Below are 18,457 nucleotides of genomic sequence, written 5' to 3'. Positions count from 1 at the left end.
GCTACAATTCAGATAGCAAATCGTAACCAGCGCCATTGGGGTCATCGGCAATAGAGAGTGCTCTGATTGGCTGTTCAGCTACAGTTCAGATAGCCAATTAGAACCAGCGCCATTGGGGCTGTCAGTGATAGAGAGCACTCTAATTGGCTGTTCAGCTACAATTCAGAGCCAATCTGAACCAGCAAAATTGAGGCCGTCGGCGATACAGAGATTTTTGATTGGCTGTTCAGTTACAGTTCAGATAGCATATCAGAACCAGCGCCAATGGGGCCGTCGACAATAGAGAGCGCTGATTGGCTGTTCAGCTTCTAATTCAGATGGCAAATCAGAAACGGCGGCATTGGGGCATTCGGTGATAGGCAGCACTCTGATTGGCTGTTTAGCTATGGTTCACATCACAAATCAGATCTGGCGCAGTTGGGGCCATCTGTGATAGAATGCACTCTGATTGGCTGTTCAGCCACAGTTAGGACAGCAAATCAGAACCTGCACCATTAGGGCCGCCGACAATAGAGAGCACTCTGATTGGCTGTTCAGCTACAGTTCAGATAGCAAATCATAGCCAGCACCATTGGGGTCATCGGCAATAGAGAGAGCTCTGATTGGCTGTTCAGCTACAGTTCAGACAGCAAATCAGAACCAGCACCATTAGGGCCGCTGACAATAGAGAGCACTCTGATGGGCTGTTCAGCTACAATTCAGATAGCAAATCGTAACCAGCACCATTAGGGCCATCGGCAATTGTGAGAGCTCTGATTGGCTGTTCAGCTACAATTCGGATAGCAAATCAGAATCAGCACTATTGGGGCCGTCGACAATAAAGACAGCTCTGATTGGCTGTTCAGCTGCAGTTCAAATAGCAAATCGTAACCAGAACCATTGGGGTAATCTGCGATAGAGAGCGCTCTGATTGGCTGTTCTGCTACAGTTCAGATAGCAAATCAGAAGCAGCAGAATTGAGGCCGTTGGTGATAGAGAGCACTCTGATTGGCTGTTCAGCTACAGTTCAGATAGCAAATCAGAACCAGCTGAATTCAGGCCATTGGTGATAGAGAGCACTCTGAATCAGCTATGGTTCAGATGACAAATCAGTGACATAATGCACTCTGATTGGCTGTTTAGCTACAATTCAGATGACAAATCAGAACCACCGTCATTTGGGCCATCAGCGATAGAGAGATTTTTGATTGGCTGTTCAGCTACAGTTCAGAAAACAAATCAGAACAAGCACCATTGGGGTCTTTGGCAATAGAGAGTGATTTGATTGGCTGTTCAGTTGCAGTTCAGATAACAAATCAGAACCGGCAGGATTGGGCCCGTCTGCAAAAGGGTTCGCTCTGATTGGCTGTTTAGCTACGGTTCAGATAATAAATAAGAACCAGTGCTATTGGGGCCTTTGGTGATAGGGAGAGCTCTGATTGGCTGTTCAGTTACAGTACCAAATCAGAAAACGAGGATAAAACCAAGAGGCGAAACAAATCAAACAGAAAAGGAATTTAACAGGATTGCTTTTATAACGAAAACCCTATTAACTACTCTCCGCCTACTGACCAAATTCTTAAAACATTATGAGACATGGTGAAGCATGTTGGTCAGACGAGATTTAAACTTTGCCATCTGCAATTATAACTTTGGCCTTAAAAAAATTATGTAGAAAGCAAAAATATAAACTGGGCCTGTAAGAAAATAGTTAATGCTAAAATCTGTACTATTCAAAAATAAAAATGCATCTCAAAAACAACATTAGAAACATTTAAAACTGCAGAATCCTCCTGTGAATGTTGGTAAACGTTGGTCTCACCTCATGATGCTTCCACAGGGACTTTCTGTGAGAGACTGTGAACAGGGTGATGCCAACCTGCACATCAAAAAGAGTACACCTGCAGCAGCACTTCAGGAAAATGTACTAAAACATGATATATAAATCTCTAAGGGATGGCAAAACATCATCATGTGTACCTTTCTGCAGTGACTGTAGATGTAATCCTCCACGTCTACGCTCACGGCACTGGTACATTCATCCAGGATGGCAAACTGGGGCTTATGGTAGAAGAGTCTGGCCATCTGGGAGAAAAAAAAACATTAATTTCCTTGATCTTAAATAACATCTACATTTATCTTTCTTTTCTTTTTTTTTTTTTTTTTTTTTTTTTTTTTTTTTTAAGTTTAAACAGTTTAACATTGTGTGGAATCTGAACATTAATATCTGAATTTGTATCCACCCTGTCTGTTTTTTGGGGTATTTGAAGTCAGTGAAATTTTATTATTTTGATAGACGTTAGTATTTTCATTCCAAAAGGACACAAACTGGCATGGAGAAAAATTAAAAATAAAATAAATAAAATCACACTGAAAACATTTACCAATGACATCACCATTTCAATGAATATTGTTATATTGAATTATTTATTCAAGTAAAAAAAAAAGAGAATTTCACAAAAGTACGAGGCAGCACAACATTTTTCAATATGGATAATAGTAAGAAATTTTCTTGAGCATCAAATTGTTATATTGGAATAATTTCTAATAGATTGTGTGACACTTAAACCTAGCATAATGATTAAAAAAAAAATTCAGCTTTGCCATTGTTTTAATTGCGATGATGATACTAGACTATATTTATAAAGTGTATTTTAATGCATTTGAGTTAAGAAAGCGCTAACACAAAGCATCAAATTTATAAAAATACATTAATATTTGAAAAAAAAAAAAATTTAATTAATTAATTTAATAAAATAACACACCTGCCTTCTAAAACATAACAGCGGAAGAAATATGTGAAATGAATTCAGAGAACAGGACCTCTAAAATGTTACTTTCTAACAAATGTTGATTCTGACGTGAAGATATATATGAAATTTGAAGCAGCACAACATTTTTTAAACATGGATAAGAATTTTTTTTCTTGAGCATTAAATTGGCATGATTTCTAATAGATTATGTGACGCTATCTAAGACTAGAATAATGATGCAGAAATCCAGCTTTAGAAAGTTAGAAATAATACTTTAATGTATTTATGGCCAGAAAGCATAAGCACAAAACATATAATTTATAAAAATACATCCTTATTTAATAAAATAATAATGATTTAATTCATTAATCTAATAAAAGTAATACAATTGCCTTCTGTAACAAGAGAACTATTCACTCATTCATTCACTCATTTTCCTTCGGCTTAGTCTCTGATTTATCAGAGGTCACCACAGTGGAATGAACTACCAACTAAGCATATGTTCTACGCAGCAGATGCCCTTCCAGCCACAACTCAGTACTGGGAAACATAAGAATTATGTAAAACAAATTGCGAGAACAGAACCTCTTAATCCTTACTTTGTAACAAACATTGATTCAAGACTTGATTCAAGCGCAGTAGTGTAACAGTGTAGAATAAACTGGTGAAGTGGTGCAAAAACAGGATGTTAACTACACAAAAAAAAGCAGCTCTTATCAGTGTTGTGCCTCTGACTCTGTTCATCCCATGAGATCCCTCTCCCCAGTTACTGAAAGTCAATTTACATTACTGTTTGCAGTTGGAAAAAGTCTTAGTTTACCGCCATTCTCTGCTTCTCTCCTCCACTGAGCACATCCATCCAGTCCTGAACTGTATCCCATGAGCCCTCTCTGTCCAAAATGTGTCCTAGCTGGACATTATCCAAATACTCCTTCAGCACCTGATATATAAAAAACAGATAGATAGATTAAAAACAAACAACCACAAAAAAAACCCAACAGGTTCGAGATTTTAAAACAGTTTACAGCACCAGGTCAGAGATGCCTTTCTTCTTTTGACTCTCATGGGTGTCTGGATAGATCACTTGATCCCTCAGCGAACCGAGAGTCATGTAAGGCCTCTGGAAACAGACAAAAAGGGAAGTTATTCGGCTGTTGTGGACCATTCAGATGCTCTTCTGTGGGTTTTGTTTCACCTGAGGGACGTAGAAGAGCTTCCCTCTCTCTGGTTTCGTCAGATTCCCACCAAACAGTGGCCACAACTACAGAGAGATGAAAAGCCAATGTTTAGCAGACTAAATGGAGGAATTTACGCAAGGCAGAATCATAATGTTAGCATCACGAAAGCGCTCACCTCTCCAAGAACACGGAAAAGTGAACTTTTTCCGCATCCGTTCGGACCACACACCAAAACATTGGTTCCAGATTTCACCTATGAAATAAAGGTCATTTTAAAAATTACATACATCAAAAATCATAATTAAAGCTGGAATTATGAATTTGAAAATATATGAATACAATTCAGAATTTCTATAAAATGTAAGAAATTAAAAATATAAAACAAAATTTTATATTATAATAAAGTGAAAAATTGTGATTATATATATATATATATATATATATATATATATATATATATATATATATATATATATATATATATATATATATATATATATATATATATATATATTAAAAAATAGTGAGAACACTTAAATACAAGTGAAAATAAAATAAGGAAAGATTAAAAATAGGAAAATTAAGAAATAAGAACAATAAAGATATGACAAATAAAGATACAACACTGAAGACATAATTGCAAAACAATCATTTAGAAAAGTCTGTGGAAAAAAAATACGAAAAAGCTAAAGTAAGAAAAAGCTACACACAACTGAAAACGTCACAATTAAAGCTGATTAACAAAAATTGCACACGGAAGATATGAAGTCATGCAACAAAGTTACACGCTGTGTCCCAATTCGCATACTAATTATCCTAAGTAGTATTTGAAAATAGAATTAGTATGTCCCAATTAATAGTATGAATAATAGTAAAAAAAAACTAAAAAAAAAAGAGAGTATGTCAAAGGTTCCCAGATGGTTTACTATTGTCATGTAGAAATTGTAGTGTAGAAAAAAAAAAAAAAAAAAGTGTAGAACCGTCTGTACTCTAACCACTTATATTGCCCACAATACATTGCGCGTTGAATGTGAATTTGATTAGAACTCCAAACACGGGTGAAAAGCGTAAATAAACTACAAACATAGTTGGAAACCGCAAATAAATAATGTGATATCAAAATTAGTCAAAACTGTAGCAATAGCGTATAAAGCAAGATTTATCCTGGACAATAAATCAATGTATATACTATATAACACGCTTATGTTGCCATATATGAGTTATTGTGTTGAAATTTGGGGGAATACATATAAATCTAAATTACGATCCGTGTGTACAATTCAGAAAAAAGTAATTAGACTGATAGAACATGTGGGGTATTTGGAGCACACAAATCCTTTATTTTTTAAATTAAAGATACTTAAGTTCAATGATTTGGCTAAATTTAAAACAGCACAATTTATGTTTAAAGCTAGGATTAAACTACTTCCAAAATGCATACAAAAGTTTTTTGAAGAAAGGCAAGGGGGATATAATCTGAGAAAAGAACACATTTTTAGGAAGTTGAAAACAAGGACAACTTTAAAAAGTTTGTGTATGTCTGTCTGTGGTGTAAAACTATGTAACAGTCTAGATCAGACTTTCAAACAATGTCAGGATATTAATCCATTTAAAAAGTTGTATAAATATATATTATTAAAGGAATATAATGATGAAGGTGAATGAAAAAGAATAAAAAGAGAAAGGTATGATGAAATTTTAATTATTGGCTATTTGCAGTACTGTTTTTTTTCTCTGGGTTTATGTTACAAAATGTAAAGGTACAAATGGAATCAAACATTTGGTTTGTCAGGAAATGTGTTTCATGTAAAAAGAAGAGATGAGTAAAGGAAGAAATAAGAAATAAGATAGATGAATAATGTATGTGGTAATGGGGTGGGAAAATAATCAGCTTGTGCTTCATCCCACTCCATTTTTGACCATGTTGAAATGCATTTTTTGTTAATGATATTTTGTTAGAAAATAAAAATCAAATTAAAGTTGAACGCACCTCAAAACACAGATCTCTGATCAGAACATCTCCATTAGGAGTAGCCAGAGGTGTGTGATCAAACCTTAGGAAACATCAAACATTAAAATTACTATAACTGATTCACCAAACTGAAATACAGTCACTGACAGAAGCTGCTCTTACTTGATGATATTGTCTATGTTGATGATTCTTCCACTTCCAGGAACCAGTGTGAGCTTTTCTGAAGCATCTGATCATCAAAAATACAAACAAATTATTAAAAAGATCAACTGCTTAGCGTTATTTTAGATTTTAAGACTCTCAGAAGATCACCTTTCTCTGACTGGGACACCATGGTGCGTTCGTATTTCCCAGAGTTCAGCTCTTTCAGGACCCTCATGAGCTCAGTGATGCGAGCTGTGAAGCTGAAGCCAAAGACAAACTCGTTTTATACCATCAAACTGTCTTATTTTAATTAAATGGCAAGCAACCGGACAAGTTAATAACACATGCTGGTGCACAGTGATGAGAAGTGTGAACTTTTACCCTGACAGACGCGTCATTTCTCTGCCTGCAAGCACGATTCTGCCCAACGCCTGTGACATCCGCAACAGCATTCTGCCGCTCTGATAGTAGTCCTGTAGAAAAATTCAATTCAATTAAATTCAAGCTTATTTGTACGGTGCTTTTCACAATAATTATTGTTTCAAAAGTAGCTTTACAAAAGGTGCACATTATTGCGTCAAATTCAGAAAAGTTAAGGTTATTAGTTACCATAACTTTAGTTACTAATAACTTTAGCTAGTAACTAATAGCTTTTAATAGTTAAAGTTATTATATATAAACAGTTAACCTGCACTTATATAGCATATAGGTGATGTCTGTGTACATGTGTTCAATGAATTGTATTTTATCATGTATTGAAATGAAGTGCATTTCAAAACACAGCAAGATTAGATGTCAACTGTGAAAATGTGTGTTTTAGTATTCATATTCAATCAAAGTCTAAACATTTGCTTCTCTGTTGATGCTATTTTTATTCGATGTTTGATTTAATCTCAACCAATACACAAAGAGAAGGTGGGACATCATGTAGCTCCTCCCCTTTTTAAAAAACAGCCAACAGTGTTTTGTTTTACTACTGCTCTGCCAGTGAGAGTGGTTGAGCTTAAGCAAAGCATCTTAATGGGGGGGGCGGGGCATGTCAGATACAAGAGAGCATTTGATTGGCCATGATTTCATGAGAAACTGAAGTATGAGGTGGTGTGATTAAAAGTCCCGTAGGATGCAATAAAGACCACAACTCCCATGACTATGCTCAGTCACTGCATCATCAAACTACACCTTTGTTTGTTGTGAATACACTCCCTCTAGTGGTAAAAATGATGTACTGTGCCTTTAATACTTTAGTTTTGCACAGAAATGTCACCTTACAGAATTTAAATACAATCGAGTGTCACTAACTAGTAATCAATGCAATGTTTTACCTCCAGCAGTTCAGCATGTGAGCTGTTCAGATGTCGAGGGTGAGACAAATTTAGGAAAGGACGACTGACGACTAGATACCCGACAACAGTAGCGAAATCTGAAAGAAGAGAGAACAATGTATTCATGTTTTACAGTTAATAATCGTGTATATTTCATCTAGGTAAGATAAAGAAACTGGCTCTTACACTTGGCAATAATGCTGTCCACCATACCCATGGAGAAACGGAAAAAGATGAAATTGTGCAGATGATCCACCTGCAAACAAATTTGGTTTAGTTAACAATCTCATATCAACAGCAACCAACAAATAATAATAATAATAATAATTTTGGTATTGTACCGCCATCATGTGATTTCAGAGCAGTAGTACAGGTAATCGACTGACAAAATTATTTTTATTGTTCACTAATAATTCAATATTTGAATGAAATAAAGTGATTGTTCATTTGTGTGTGTGTGTGTGTGTGTGTGTGTGTGTGTGTGCGTGTGTGTGCGTGTGTGTGCGTGTGTGTGTGTGTGTGTGTGTGTGTTTTGCAAAGTGAGTGACAATCTTGATAACATCAGCTTGGACATCATTAAAATAACAATTAAAATATATTTTTAGACATTACATATTTATTCATGCATGGTTTAATCTATTATTACATTTTAATGGCCAGTCTGGCCATTCTCCTCTGACCTCTGGCATCAACAAGGCATTTGCGCTCACAGAACTGCCGCTCACTGAATATTTTCAGCAGCTGATCATCTTGACCATGTTTACATGCCTAAACAAATTGAGTTGCTGCCTTGTGATTGGCTGATTAGAAATTTGAGTTAACGAGCAGATGGACAGGTATACCTAATAAAGTGGCCGGTGAGTGTGTATTATCATGGCAAAAATACCAAATAAAACAAAATAAAAATGGCCTACATATTCAGATAGGGTAAAAATATAATAGCCCAACAGAAATAAGCTAAACTATTACTGCTAATTTTAAAGTGAAACACTAAAAGTTTTAGATTTTAAAGTTTTTTTTTATTTGACCAAAAACACCTTAAGTAAGGACATTACTACTACTATTATAATTGTTTTTATTATTATTATATAAACATAAAAATCTCTCTTTATAAACATAAAAAAATCAATTCTGAGGGGTAAGAGCCCCTTTAAAGAAAGGTTTAATGCTGATCCTACATACATACATACACTACATACTCACCAGTTTTTTGAAGGTTGAGTGAATTGTCTGTTTCTCCCTGGTGTTTCCATTATAAAAGGCAATCTCTTCACTGAGAGAGAAACAGCAAATGTGAATTTAAATAAAAAATTGTGGAAAAAATAAATAATTTAAGAAAAAAAAACTGGTCACATTTAACAATAAAGTTCCCATCAGTTATTATTAATGTAATAATTAACATGAACAATGAACCATACATTTATTACAAATTTTATTCATCTTTATTATTGTAAGTTAATTAGAATAAAGTCATTCATTGTTAGTTTACGTTAACTTACAGTGCATTAATTAATGTTAAAATCCAAATTTGGATTTTCATAATGCATTAATAAATGAGTAATAAATGCTGTACATGTATTGTTCATTTTTTGTTCATGTTGTTAGTAAATACAATCTCCAGCCACTTAGTTAGGTAGACCTAATCAATCCAATCAAATGGCAGCAACTTAGACATGGTCAAAACGATCTGCTGCAGTTCAATCTGTTCATCAGAATGGGGGAGAAAGGTGATTTAAGGGACTTTGAACGTGGCATGGTTGTTGGTGCCAGATGGTCTGGTCTAAATATTTCAGAAACTACTGGTTTCTTGAACATGACAATGAGTTCACGGTACTCAAATGGCCTCCACAGTCACCAGTTCTCAATCAAATAGAGCACCTTTGGGATGTGGTGGAACAGGAGATTCGCATTATGGACGTGCAGCCAACAAATCTGCAGTACCTGCGTGATGCTATCAGGTCAATATGCACCAAAATCTCTTAGGAATATTTCCAGTACCTTGTTGAATATTTGCCATGAAGGATTAAGGCAGTTCTGAAGGCAAAAGGGGGTCCAACCCGGTACTAGTAAGGTGTACCTAATAAAGTGGTTGGTGGATGTACATTAACATTAAGTAATGGAGCATTCTTGTAAAGTGTGACCAATATTAAACTGCTAATAAGGCACAAGTAGAAAAGGTGACCTGTTTGTGATGAGACGAGAGTTGACGTATCGGTATTCTCCTTCGTACTTCTGTTCGGTCACTGTCATCTTGCCGATTGGCCTGCGCAGGCGTGTCAGAAAGAGGCCGGAGATCAGCAGGTAGGCCATCATGGTCGCGGGACCCTGCATAAAGCGACCATCACATCATAAAAATGTCCAATAGCGTTTATCCACTGAAGAATTTCATATGGGTCTTCTTAAACTCACTTGAGCGCCAATTGCTGTAGTCAATTTGAATATGTACAAACCGATATCCAACAAGGGCTTGAAAGGGGAGAAGTAAAAAAAAAACAACAACATTAAAATGCAGTTCATGGAAAAAAATATTTAGACAAGTCATAAATATGTCGTACTTTGCTGAGGTTGGAGTACAGATCCACAACACTGTTACAGAACCTTTCCACATCCTGCGTCAGAAGCTGATCAGCATTAGCAATACGGTTATCCAGGTTTCCCATTTTGTAGTAAGTATATCCCCTGTGACGCAAACAATTGTTGTATTATTAATATGATTTTTACACTTTTTTTTGAGAATCAGTCCTATCTCTATATATAGTCTACACAGTAGAGCCACTTTTGAGATTAGTTTTACTCATGTATTTTGTTTTATTTATTACATAAAATTCTTTTAGGAATATCGCTAATACAAAAACATTTGAAAAATATTTTAACATAACAAATTTGATAAATTTTGTTGCACATATTACTACTAAGTAATAATTAGGGATGCACCAATAGTATTTTCGTATTTGGTCGATACCGATTTTAACAATCAATTTTCGGCCAATTCTGATACCGATCCCAATACCGATATTTGTCAACTACATACAGTACCAGCTTTTGTTTTAGCTAAATTTGTCCAATAAACCAATACCGATATGTGTTGATTGCATAAAGTTTTAGCTTTTTTTTCACTAAATTTGTCTATTAAACCAATACCGATATTTGTTGATTGCATACAGTATTAGCTTTTTTGCACTAAATTTGTCTATTAAACCAATACCGATATTTGTCGATTGCATACAGTACTAGATTTTTTTTTTCATTAAATTTGTCCATTAAACCAATACCGATATTTGTTGATTGCATACAGGTTTAGCTTTTTTTTTCACTAAATTTGTCCATTAAACGATAATTGTTCGCATACAGTATAAGCTTTTCTTTTCTAATTAAATTTGTCCATTAAACCATTACCGATAACGATATTTGTCGATTACATACAGTATTAGCTTTTTTTCATTAAATGTTTTTCCATTAAACCAATACCGATATTTGATGATTGCATACAGTACTAGTTTTTTTTTTATTAAATTTGCCCATTAAATCAATACCAATACTTATTGATTGCAGACAGTACTAGCTTTTTTTTTCATAAATTTTTTTTCATAAACCAATACCAATACTGATATTTGTGGATTGCATAGAGTACTAGAAAACAATTTGTCAAACAAAAATACATTTCATCATGATCGAAATGGAGTGGGATGAAGTGCAAGCTTATTTACTCCACCCCATTATAGTCTATATAGTGGAGTCATTTTTGAGATTAGTATTACTTTTGTATTTTGTTTTATTTATTATATAAAACACTTACAAAAATATTGCCAATACAAAAATATTTTTTACATATTTTAAACATAATATGCTATTAAAATTGTGTTGCACATATTGCATTAATATTTTTAATAATATTTAGGAATGCACCAATAGAATTTTTTTATTTGGCCGATACTGAATTTAACACTCAATTTTTGGCCAATTCTGATACAGATACCAAAACCAATATTTGTCAATTGCATACAGTACTAGCATTAAATTAGCTGAACATTTACTGACCTATTTAACATTCAACTTTCCAACATTTTGAACAAATATTGTTATATTTTTTCTTTAAGAAAATAGAGAACATGTCAGAATATTTCAGCTGGAACAATGTCTCAGCATTGGGCCTCACTTTAGGTATTCATCGTAGAGATGTTTGGTAAGCCTCACACGAAAGCACAGTTTCAGTTCATTCAGGCCCAACTTCAGGAAGTTATTCACCAGGGCGATCTGAAAAATCGAAATGCAAACACTTAAAAGCGTACCAATATATTCAAACAATTCTTGCATGCTGCTCTCTTATTGATATTAAACAATGAATTTACTGTAATGATTCTGTGTCAAACAAATGTCAGCAGAAAGCACATATTAGTTTGTTTATGTAAGAATTGTCATATATTAAATGCTTTTTTATTCAATGAGTCGTGCAAAGAAAAGGAATAATTGTAAATATAGTATCACATAGCCAGATCTATAAAGTCTAAAGTCTCAAATATACTTTATGATCATAAAATCATAACACTGTCATTTTAATTATTCCATTTGTCAATATAATGATGGTGAATTGCAGAGATATGCAAACATATCCATATGCCAGTTCTTGTACGTTTGATTTGTAATTAGGAGAAAAGAGCACAAGCATTTGCATATTAATGGAAATTCATTACTTTTTTGTTATTTAAACATTAATTTGAGTTAAAAAAAAACAAAAATTTATGTGTATTGACCTGAATTGAACTCTTGTTCCTTTTCAAAGAACTAGTTGACTTTACGAAGATTGCACCATTTACTAAATAGAAATTCTTTCACTTTTTAAGTGTAATCATGTTTGCTTGTTTATTTTCTCTGCTAAAAAAAGGAATAAAAATGAGAACAAAAACAGTTGCTTTTTTTGTTTTCTTGTGATTTTTTGTGTGTTGTTCATTATTGTCTGTATAGAATCTACTAATAACATTCTTCTAAATTGAAAAAGAAAGTATATTCTCTGGGAATGTAATTTAAATTATTAATATGGCAAACTAATTATTGATTTTTTTGTGGAAGTTTTAAATATATGTGTAAATAATTTAACAATTTAGATTTTTTTGTCTTGTCTGGCATTCTGTAAAACATTGCCTTAATTTTTTAATTCTAAATATCTCAGTTACAAAAAAACACTAAGCAAAGCGAACAGTATCTCAATGTTTATTAACAGCATATTTAACTTATTTCCCAAATTCATCTAATTCAAGAATAATAAGCTACTTAGTTTTGAGCACGAGCACAATTAATAAGCTGGTTGCTGCAGTTCACTTTACGGCCACCGGTGTCACTAGAAACTAATTTTCTTAATTCTACATAGAGCCCGATTAAAGGGATAGTTCACCCCAAAATTTAAATTCTGACATCATTTACTCATCCTCCACTTGATTCAGGGCCATTCCTGTCAACTCTCCCATTTTCACCAGGATTCTCCTGTATTTTACAATTCTATCCTGCTATTATCCTGTAAAGGGATAATAGCAGGATAGTAATAATCCTGATAATAGCATATAGATATAGATAATAGCAACTCATACCGCCAAACCACCCGTTGCTCTTAAATATGAGTCTGTTCTGTGCTTTCGTTTTATTTAGGCATGAAAACACTTTGAAATAAATATAAAAATGTCAGGATCCCCCTTTCTTTTCACTACAGGCGTCGTCGCTCCTCCTATGCAATCCTCAAAGCTGTCATGCAGACTGTCAGCTGACACGCTCCATAGTGATAAATAGATGCTGTTAGGAAAGTTAGGAAAGCAATCGAATGCTTTCATTATAATGTTAGATGTGTGCATTTTTAAAGTGACACCACTGTTATTTAATGTAAACAAACGAAACATCTAAAAAAATGAGATATTCATTTGTTGGTCTTTAATCAGAATGTGTAAGCTATTCAGTGAAGAAAAGATGAATGAGATTTGATAACTTGATTCTATTTCGTTATAATAGCTATTTAATTTTAATGAGCTAAACTCTTTGCTAATTTATTTGCTGCTAATATGTACTGTTTATTTTTTCTTTTGTGAATATAATAATAATAATAAAAACATACTACTGTTCATTTACAATGAAACAGCTCCAGATGAACAGATTTAGTCATTCGGGAAGGTTAAGAGGAACCTGAATGTGAGGAAATGGTAAGGAAATTTTCATTTTTGTGTGAACTATCCCTTTAAGTTTGCTCTTAGGAAGCACTTCCAACATTTAACAAATTAGTTCATATTTACAGAGCTCCTCAGACTATTAACGACTGACTTTAATAAAAAACAGACACTTACAATTGGCATGGCCGTCATAAAGTTGAATAAGTACTTCTTGAAACCTTTAGTGGATCGACCAATGATTGCACTGCAAACCATAACAACATGCACACAAACACATGCAAACGTGGTTAGAGTTAATACAGAAGCAAATAAACACACATCTTGCTGCCCTGTCCTTTATCTGCACGGAAATAAAAATGAATGCAAATAATCTCTGAGGAAGCAGGACATTCATGGTTACAATAACAAAACACAAATGTGGATTTAAAGGGATAGCTCACACATTTTGTCAAATTTGCTCATATATAATTTTTTTATTCACCCTAAAGACGTTCCAAACCTTCATAAGTTTCTTTCTTCCGATAAACACAAAAGAAGATATTTTGAAGAAAGCTAAAAACCGGTAACCATCGACTTCCATAGTATAAAAAAACAAATAGTCAATGGTTTCCAGCACTCTTTAAAATATCTTCTTTTGTGTTCAACAGAATTAAAACTCAAACAGGCTGGAATAGGTGAAGAGCAAGTAAACGATTTCATCTTTGGGTGAACTGTCCCTTTAAACTGCAGAGGTGAACATGTAGAAAAACACATGTTAACGGACAGGTTCAGTGTAAATTACAGGTTCAAGTATGGGACACCACATCTGTAACAATACATTAGTTTTCACAACACATGAAGATCCAGCTAATTACCCCAGGAATGACAGTCAGGTAGGAATAAAAGTGCCTCTTGAATAGTTTGATATCTCTGCTAATGATTCCACTGTCAAAGATTTAAAAATACAATCAAGTCACATTATATCAATATTTAGCTGGGCACTTGGTGTCTTCTAAAGGAACACTCCACATTGTATTATGAAAATAGGATCATTATCCAAGTCATCAAGGTTTAAACAGTGGAGTTTAGCACTTTTGAATCTATTCAGATGATCTCAAGATCTGGCGAGAGCACTGTTAGCTTAGCTTAGCTTAGCATAGCATAGATCACTGAATTGGATTAGACCACTAGCATCTAGCTGAAAAAAATAAAAATAGAAAAAGAGTGAAGCTTTGAAGTGAAGCGAGATGAAGCAAGATGCTAAAAGTTGAGTTTTAGCATGTTTAAATCTGTTCAGTTGATGTCCGGATCTGGAGGGAGCACTTTTAGCTTAGCTTAGTATAGATCATTGAATTGGATTAGACCATTAGCGTCTCTCTCAAAAAAAATTAAATAGAAAAAGAGTGAAGCTTTGAAGTAAAGCGAGACTGAATCCGTTCAGTTGATCTCCAGATTTGGCGGGAGCACTTTTAGCTTAGCATAGACAATTGAATCAGATTAGACCATTAGCATCCAAATCAAAAATGAAGCTTTACATAGGAAAATTATCAAAACTTTTTTTACGCAAGATGCTAACGGTCTAATCCGATTGAATAATATATGCTAAGCTAAGCTAAAAGTGCTTCCATCAGCCCTGGCTAAATGCATTCAAAAATTGTAAAACTCAACTGTTTAACTCTAGGTGAAAAGTAAAATTAACCTATTTCCAAAAAAAAAACACAGTGTTCCTTTAAAAGTGTAATATTTCACATCACTAACAACTTGTGTCTTGATCCTCAATGTACCTTTCAATCATTGTACCATTCTGAATCATCCAGACATCACAATACGTCCGAGTCACAAGCATCACTGCGATCAGGAGCAGATACCATGTCTGTTGCACACAAAAAATGTTTTAGGATGACTTTCAAATGGCAATACATTATAACAGAAGCCATACAATCTTTTCACCTCCTTGCTGAAGAGTCTCGGCACCATAATCTTGAGAATCCGTGAGATCCGGATGAAAAAGAGCTTGTCCACAGCAGCCCTTTCTTTCTTGCCATCTTTCTGCTGGTGTTAAAACACAAGAAGTGATGAAAGTCAAAAGAAATGGAGGGAAATGGACACATCCAAATTTTCAAGTATAACATCAAGATTGCAGCTTTTTACTGAAAAAAAAAGACAAAGTACACAAAAAATAGACTTTTCCACTTAAGGTCATCCAGTATATTAAACTTAACTGTTAAATCACATGTCAATTTTCTTTGGAAAAAAGTATAAAATGCTTATTATATTTATAGTATAAATTATTAAATGATATATTAAGAAAGGTTGTTTAAATTTGGTGTCTTGTTAATACATTTACAATAGAAATTACAATTATATTTACATTACATTTATAAACATAGATAGTAGATTTAATGCAATATATATATATAAATTTTAAATGTAAATATAAATGTAACTTTGTATTTTTCATTAAAATTTTCATTTGTATGATCACTTAATATTTTATTTTTTTTAATTAAAAGTGATAATACAAATTAATCTTTTATTATATTGTAAATGACTAAAAGAATTAAAAACTACTGGTTTGAAGGATAACATTGTATATACAAATTAGGGACGCATAATATATCGTTTCAGCATGGAAATCGCAATGTATGTAATGGTCACATTAAATTGATATGTAATGTTGAGTTAGGATTATGTCTGAGCAAAAAAAGTTCAGAACACAGTATTTGTGGAGTCACTGCAGACTTTAACCACAACAGAGTGAAATTTTAGTTTGCAAGACTTTAAGGCCTGAGAGAGATTAAAGTATTTGGGCACAAGACCCTTTTTGCTAATCGGAAGTTTATTAAAAAATTATTTTATTGCATTAATTTTACAATAAAGACTTTGCAGTGTAATTTGTACATTTATATATGCAATACATACATTTATATATAATAATAATAATAATAATATATTTATTACATTTTATGCATCCATCACTTTCCAACAGAATCATCCCACTCAATCTAAATTAATACATTTGGTAACACTTTAGGGACCAATGCTCGCTATTGAATAATTGCTTAATAGCATGCATGTTGTTGAGATATTGGCAGCTTATTATTACTTCTAAACTAAATATTCTGCATGATCTTATTCTACATCCCCAACCCAATACACAAACTACCTTAATATCTATTAATAAGGAGCAAATTAAGTTAGTTTACTGAAGCAAAAGTCATAGTTAATGGTAGACTTACACAGGTCTAAATGCGAAGGATTTTTTTTGAATATCCCAGTTAGAATAATTTTCACTTGACCTATTAAAAATGATTCAAATTTAATACATTAAATAATACAATAATAATAAGAATTTAGTTTTTTCAATACAAATTTTTGAATATTTCTTTATTAATTTTCAAATATATCTATTCACAAACCCTATAACCCTTACCAAGAACAGAACAAAACCTAGCTGTCAATTACTTCAGTCTACAATAATAATAAAAAAGAAAATTAAATTGACAGGAAAATTAAGACCTGTTATAAAAATATTTAAGACCTACAACACAACATTTCAGTAGATTTGAGGCTTTTTTAGGCCTAAAATTTAGTTTTAGAGATTTAAGACATTTTAAGCCTTTTTAAGACCCCGCGGAAATCCTGTATAAATTCTTTCCAAATAATGCTATTCAATCATCTGGTGAAATTTTAGATAGTGTATATTGCAATATATCGAAAAATAAAATATCACAATATCAGATTTTTCAAATATTGCAGTCCTAATACAAATTGACAATCAAAAAATGATTATTAATCAGTATTCTGGGAGTGAAATGTGTTTCTTAAATAGAGACTTTTATAATATGCTAACATTGTTCTTGTGGACATGTCTTCAATAAAGCATGGTTTATTGCATCATTACAAGTTGTAGAGTTGTAATCAGTTCATTCAAAGATAAAAGAACGTCTCTTACCTCACTGTTCAATTCATTTCCAGACCCCTTCTTCCTGTCAATGGTGAAGCAACAGATAAAATATTAATAGTACACTGTAAAGAATCCTGGTGAAGCTGAATCAAATTAACCTTCTGAGTCCATTAAACTTATATTATGTTAAACTGACTTAAAATAGCTTGCGTAACATAAAATTAAGTTAAAACATGATTAACTTAGTTTAATAAGTTACAATCACCTAAAAACATTTGTTTGTCAGGACTAATTGATTATATAACATTTTTACAGTGTAGTAGTAGCAACCATAATCAAACAGCGGTTGAAAACATGAAGAATTATTGCATGTTAGAATTATTGCAACACAAAACAGTTCATATTCTGCACAATAAACATTTGCACGAAAGAGTAAGCTTGAAGCACAGAAATAAAGCCAGTTCAAAGTGCACATTTAATCAATTTAGACCTTTTAATCACTAAAAACTAGCTTAAAACGGTGGCAACAATTGTCCAACCAATGCTAATGTTACTGTCCTTTATGAAAGAGTCCATTGTTGGACAGTGAGATTGCAATGTTCAATGAACTTCTTGAATTGTAACGTTGTTTTCACCATTAAGCTCACAACGCAGGAAGCATCTCAAAACCTAGTGCGTCGCCTTCATAGACAACGCTGATAGATCATAGCAGCTCATTAGGTTTTGACACATTGAAATGAACACCAGTCAAAACTGAATTTGCTTTAGTTGAACCGGGGTCACTCTGACACTGAACTCCAGTCTTGAATTAAATACTTTACGTCTGATGTTTTTGCAAACCTGTTCAGTGCTGCGGCTCTTCGTCTCTGCTTTAGGATGTATAAAACGAGTAGGACACCGCCAGCCACCGCGGAGTTCTTCGCTGTCAAGTACTTGCTGACGGCCGCCATGTTTCCTACTGACGGCCCGGAGAACAGCGGCGGTCTGTGTGTGTGCGAACAGCGCACACAATCCCGGAAAAGAGAGACAGAAAGTAAGATTCCGTCCCTCTACCGGCTACCGTACTCGTGACAT

At 33.6% G+C, this 18,457-nt stretch overlaps 1 protein-coding gene across 3 annotated transcripts in view; it reads right to left on the bottom strand.

Annotated features, from left to right (window-relative positions):
- The window catches only part of abcd3a (ATP-binding cassette, sub-family D (ALD), member 3a), a 19,349-nt gene extending 936 nt beyond the window's left edge, over positions 1-18,413 (bottom strand). The window contains exons 1-22 of one of the 3 annotated variants that reach the window (XM_056450675.1): positions 18,224-18,413; positions 17,432-17,465; positions 15,427-15,528; positions 15,261-15,349; positions 14,352-14,421; positions 11,505-11,602; positions 9,904-10,027; positions 9,758-9,814; positions 9,531-9,673; positions 8,552-8,621; positions 7,535-7,604; positions 7,349-7,446; positions 6,408-6,499; positions 6,195-6,286; positions 6,045-6,111; positions 5,901-5,964; positions 4,086-4,163; positions 3,928-3,993; positions 3,763-3,852; positions 3,553-3,672; positions 1,960-2,064; positions 1,802-1,858 (exon numbers count right to left, since the gene is read on the bottom strand). In XM_056450675.1, coding sequence (XP_056306650.1) covers positions 1,802-1,858; positions 1,960-2,064; positions 3,553-3,672; positions 3,763-3,852; positions 3,928-3,993; positions 4,086-4,163; positions 5,901-5,964; positions 6,045-6,111; positions 6,195-6,286; positions 6,408-6,499; positions 7,349-7,446; positions 7,535-7,604; positions 8,552-8,621; positions 9,531-9,673; positions 9,758-9,814; positions 9,904-10,027; positions 11,505-11,602; positions 14,352-14,421; positions 15,261-15,349; positions 15,427-15,528; positions 17,432-17,465; positions 18,224-18,333 — 1,896 coding nt within the window. In that variant the 5' untranslated portion in view covers positions 18,334-18,413. Of the gene's footprint in view, positions 1-1,801; positions 1,859-1,959; positions 2,065-3,552; positions 3,673-3,762; positions 3,853-3,927; positions 3,994-4,085; positions 4,164-5,900; positions 5,965-6,044; positions 6,112-6,194; positions 6,287-6,407; positions 6,500-7,348; positions 7,447-7,534; positions 7,605-8,551; positions 8,622-9,530; positions 9,674-9,757; positions 9,815-9,903; positions 10,028-11,504; positions 11,603-13,671; positions 13,742-14,351; positions 14,422-15,260; positions 15,350-15,426; positions 15,529-17,431; positions 17,466-18,223 lie in introns of all 3 variants that reach the window. The other 2 variants (XM_056450674.1, XM_056450677.1) reach the window with 2 other exon arrangements.
- Positions 18,414-18,457: the final 44 nt, after the last annotated feature.

The sequence above is a fragment of the Danio aesculapii genome, chromosome 24 (assembly GCF_903798145.1).
Source record: "Danio aesculapii chromosome 24, fDanAes4.1, whole genome shotgun sequence".
NCBI lineage: Eukaryota > Metazoa > Chordata > Actinopteri > Cypriniformes > Danionidae > Danio > Danio aesculapii.
The sequence above is the reverse complement of the archived record's forward strand: the minus strand, read 5'-3'. Positions and strand labels throughout refer to the sequence as shown.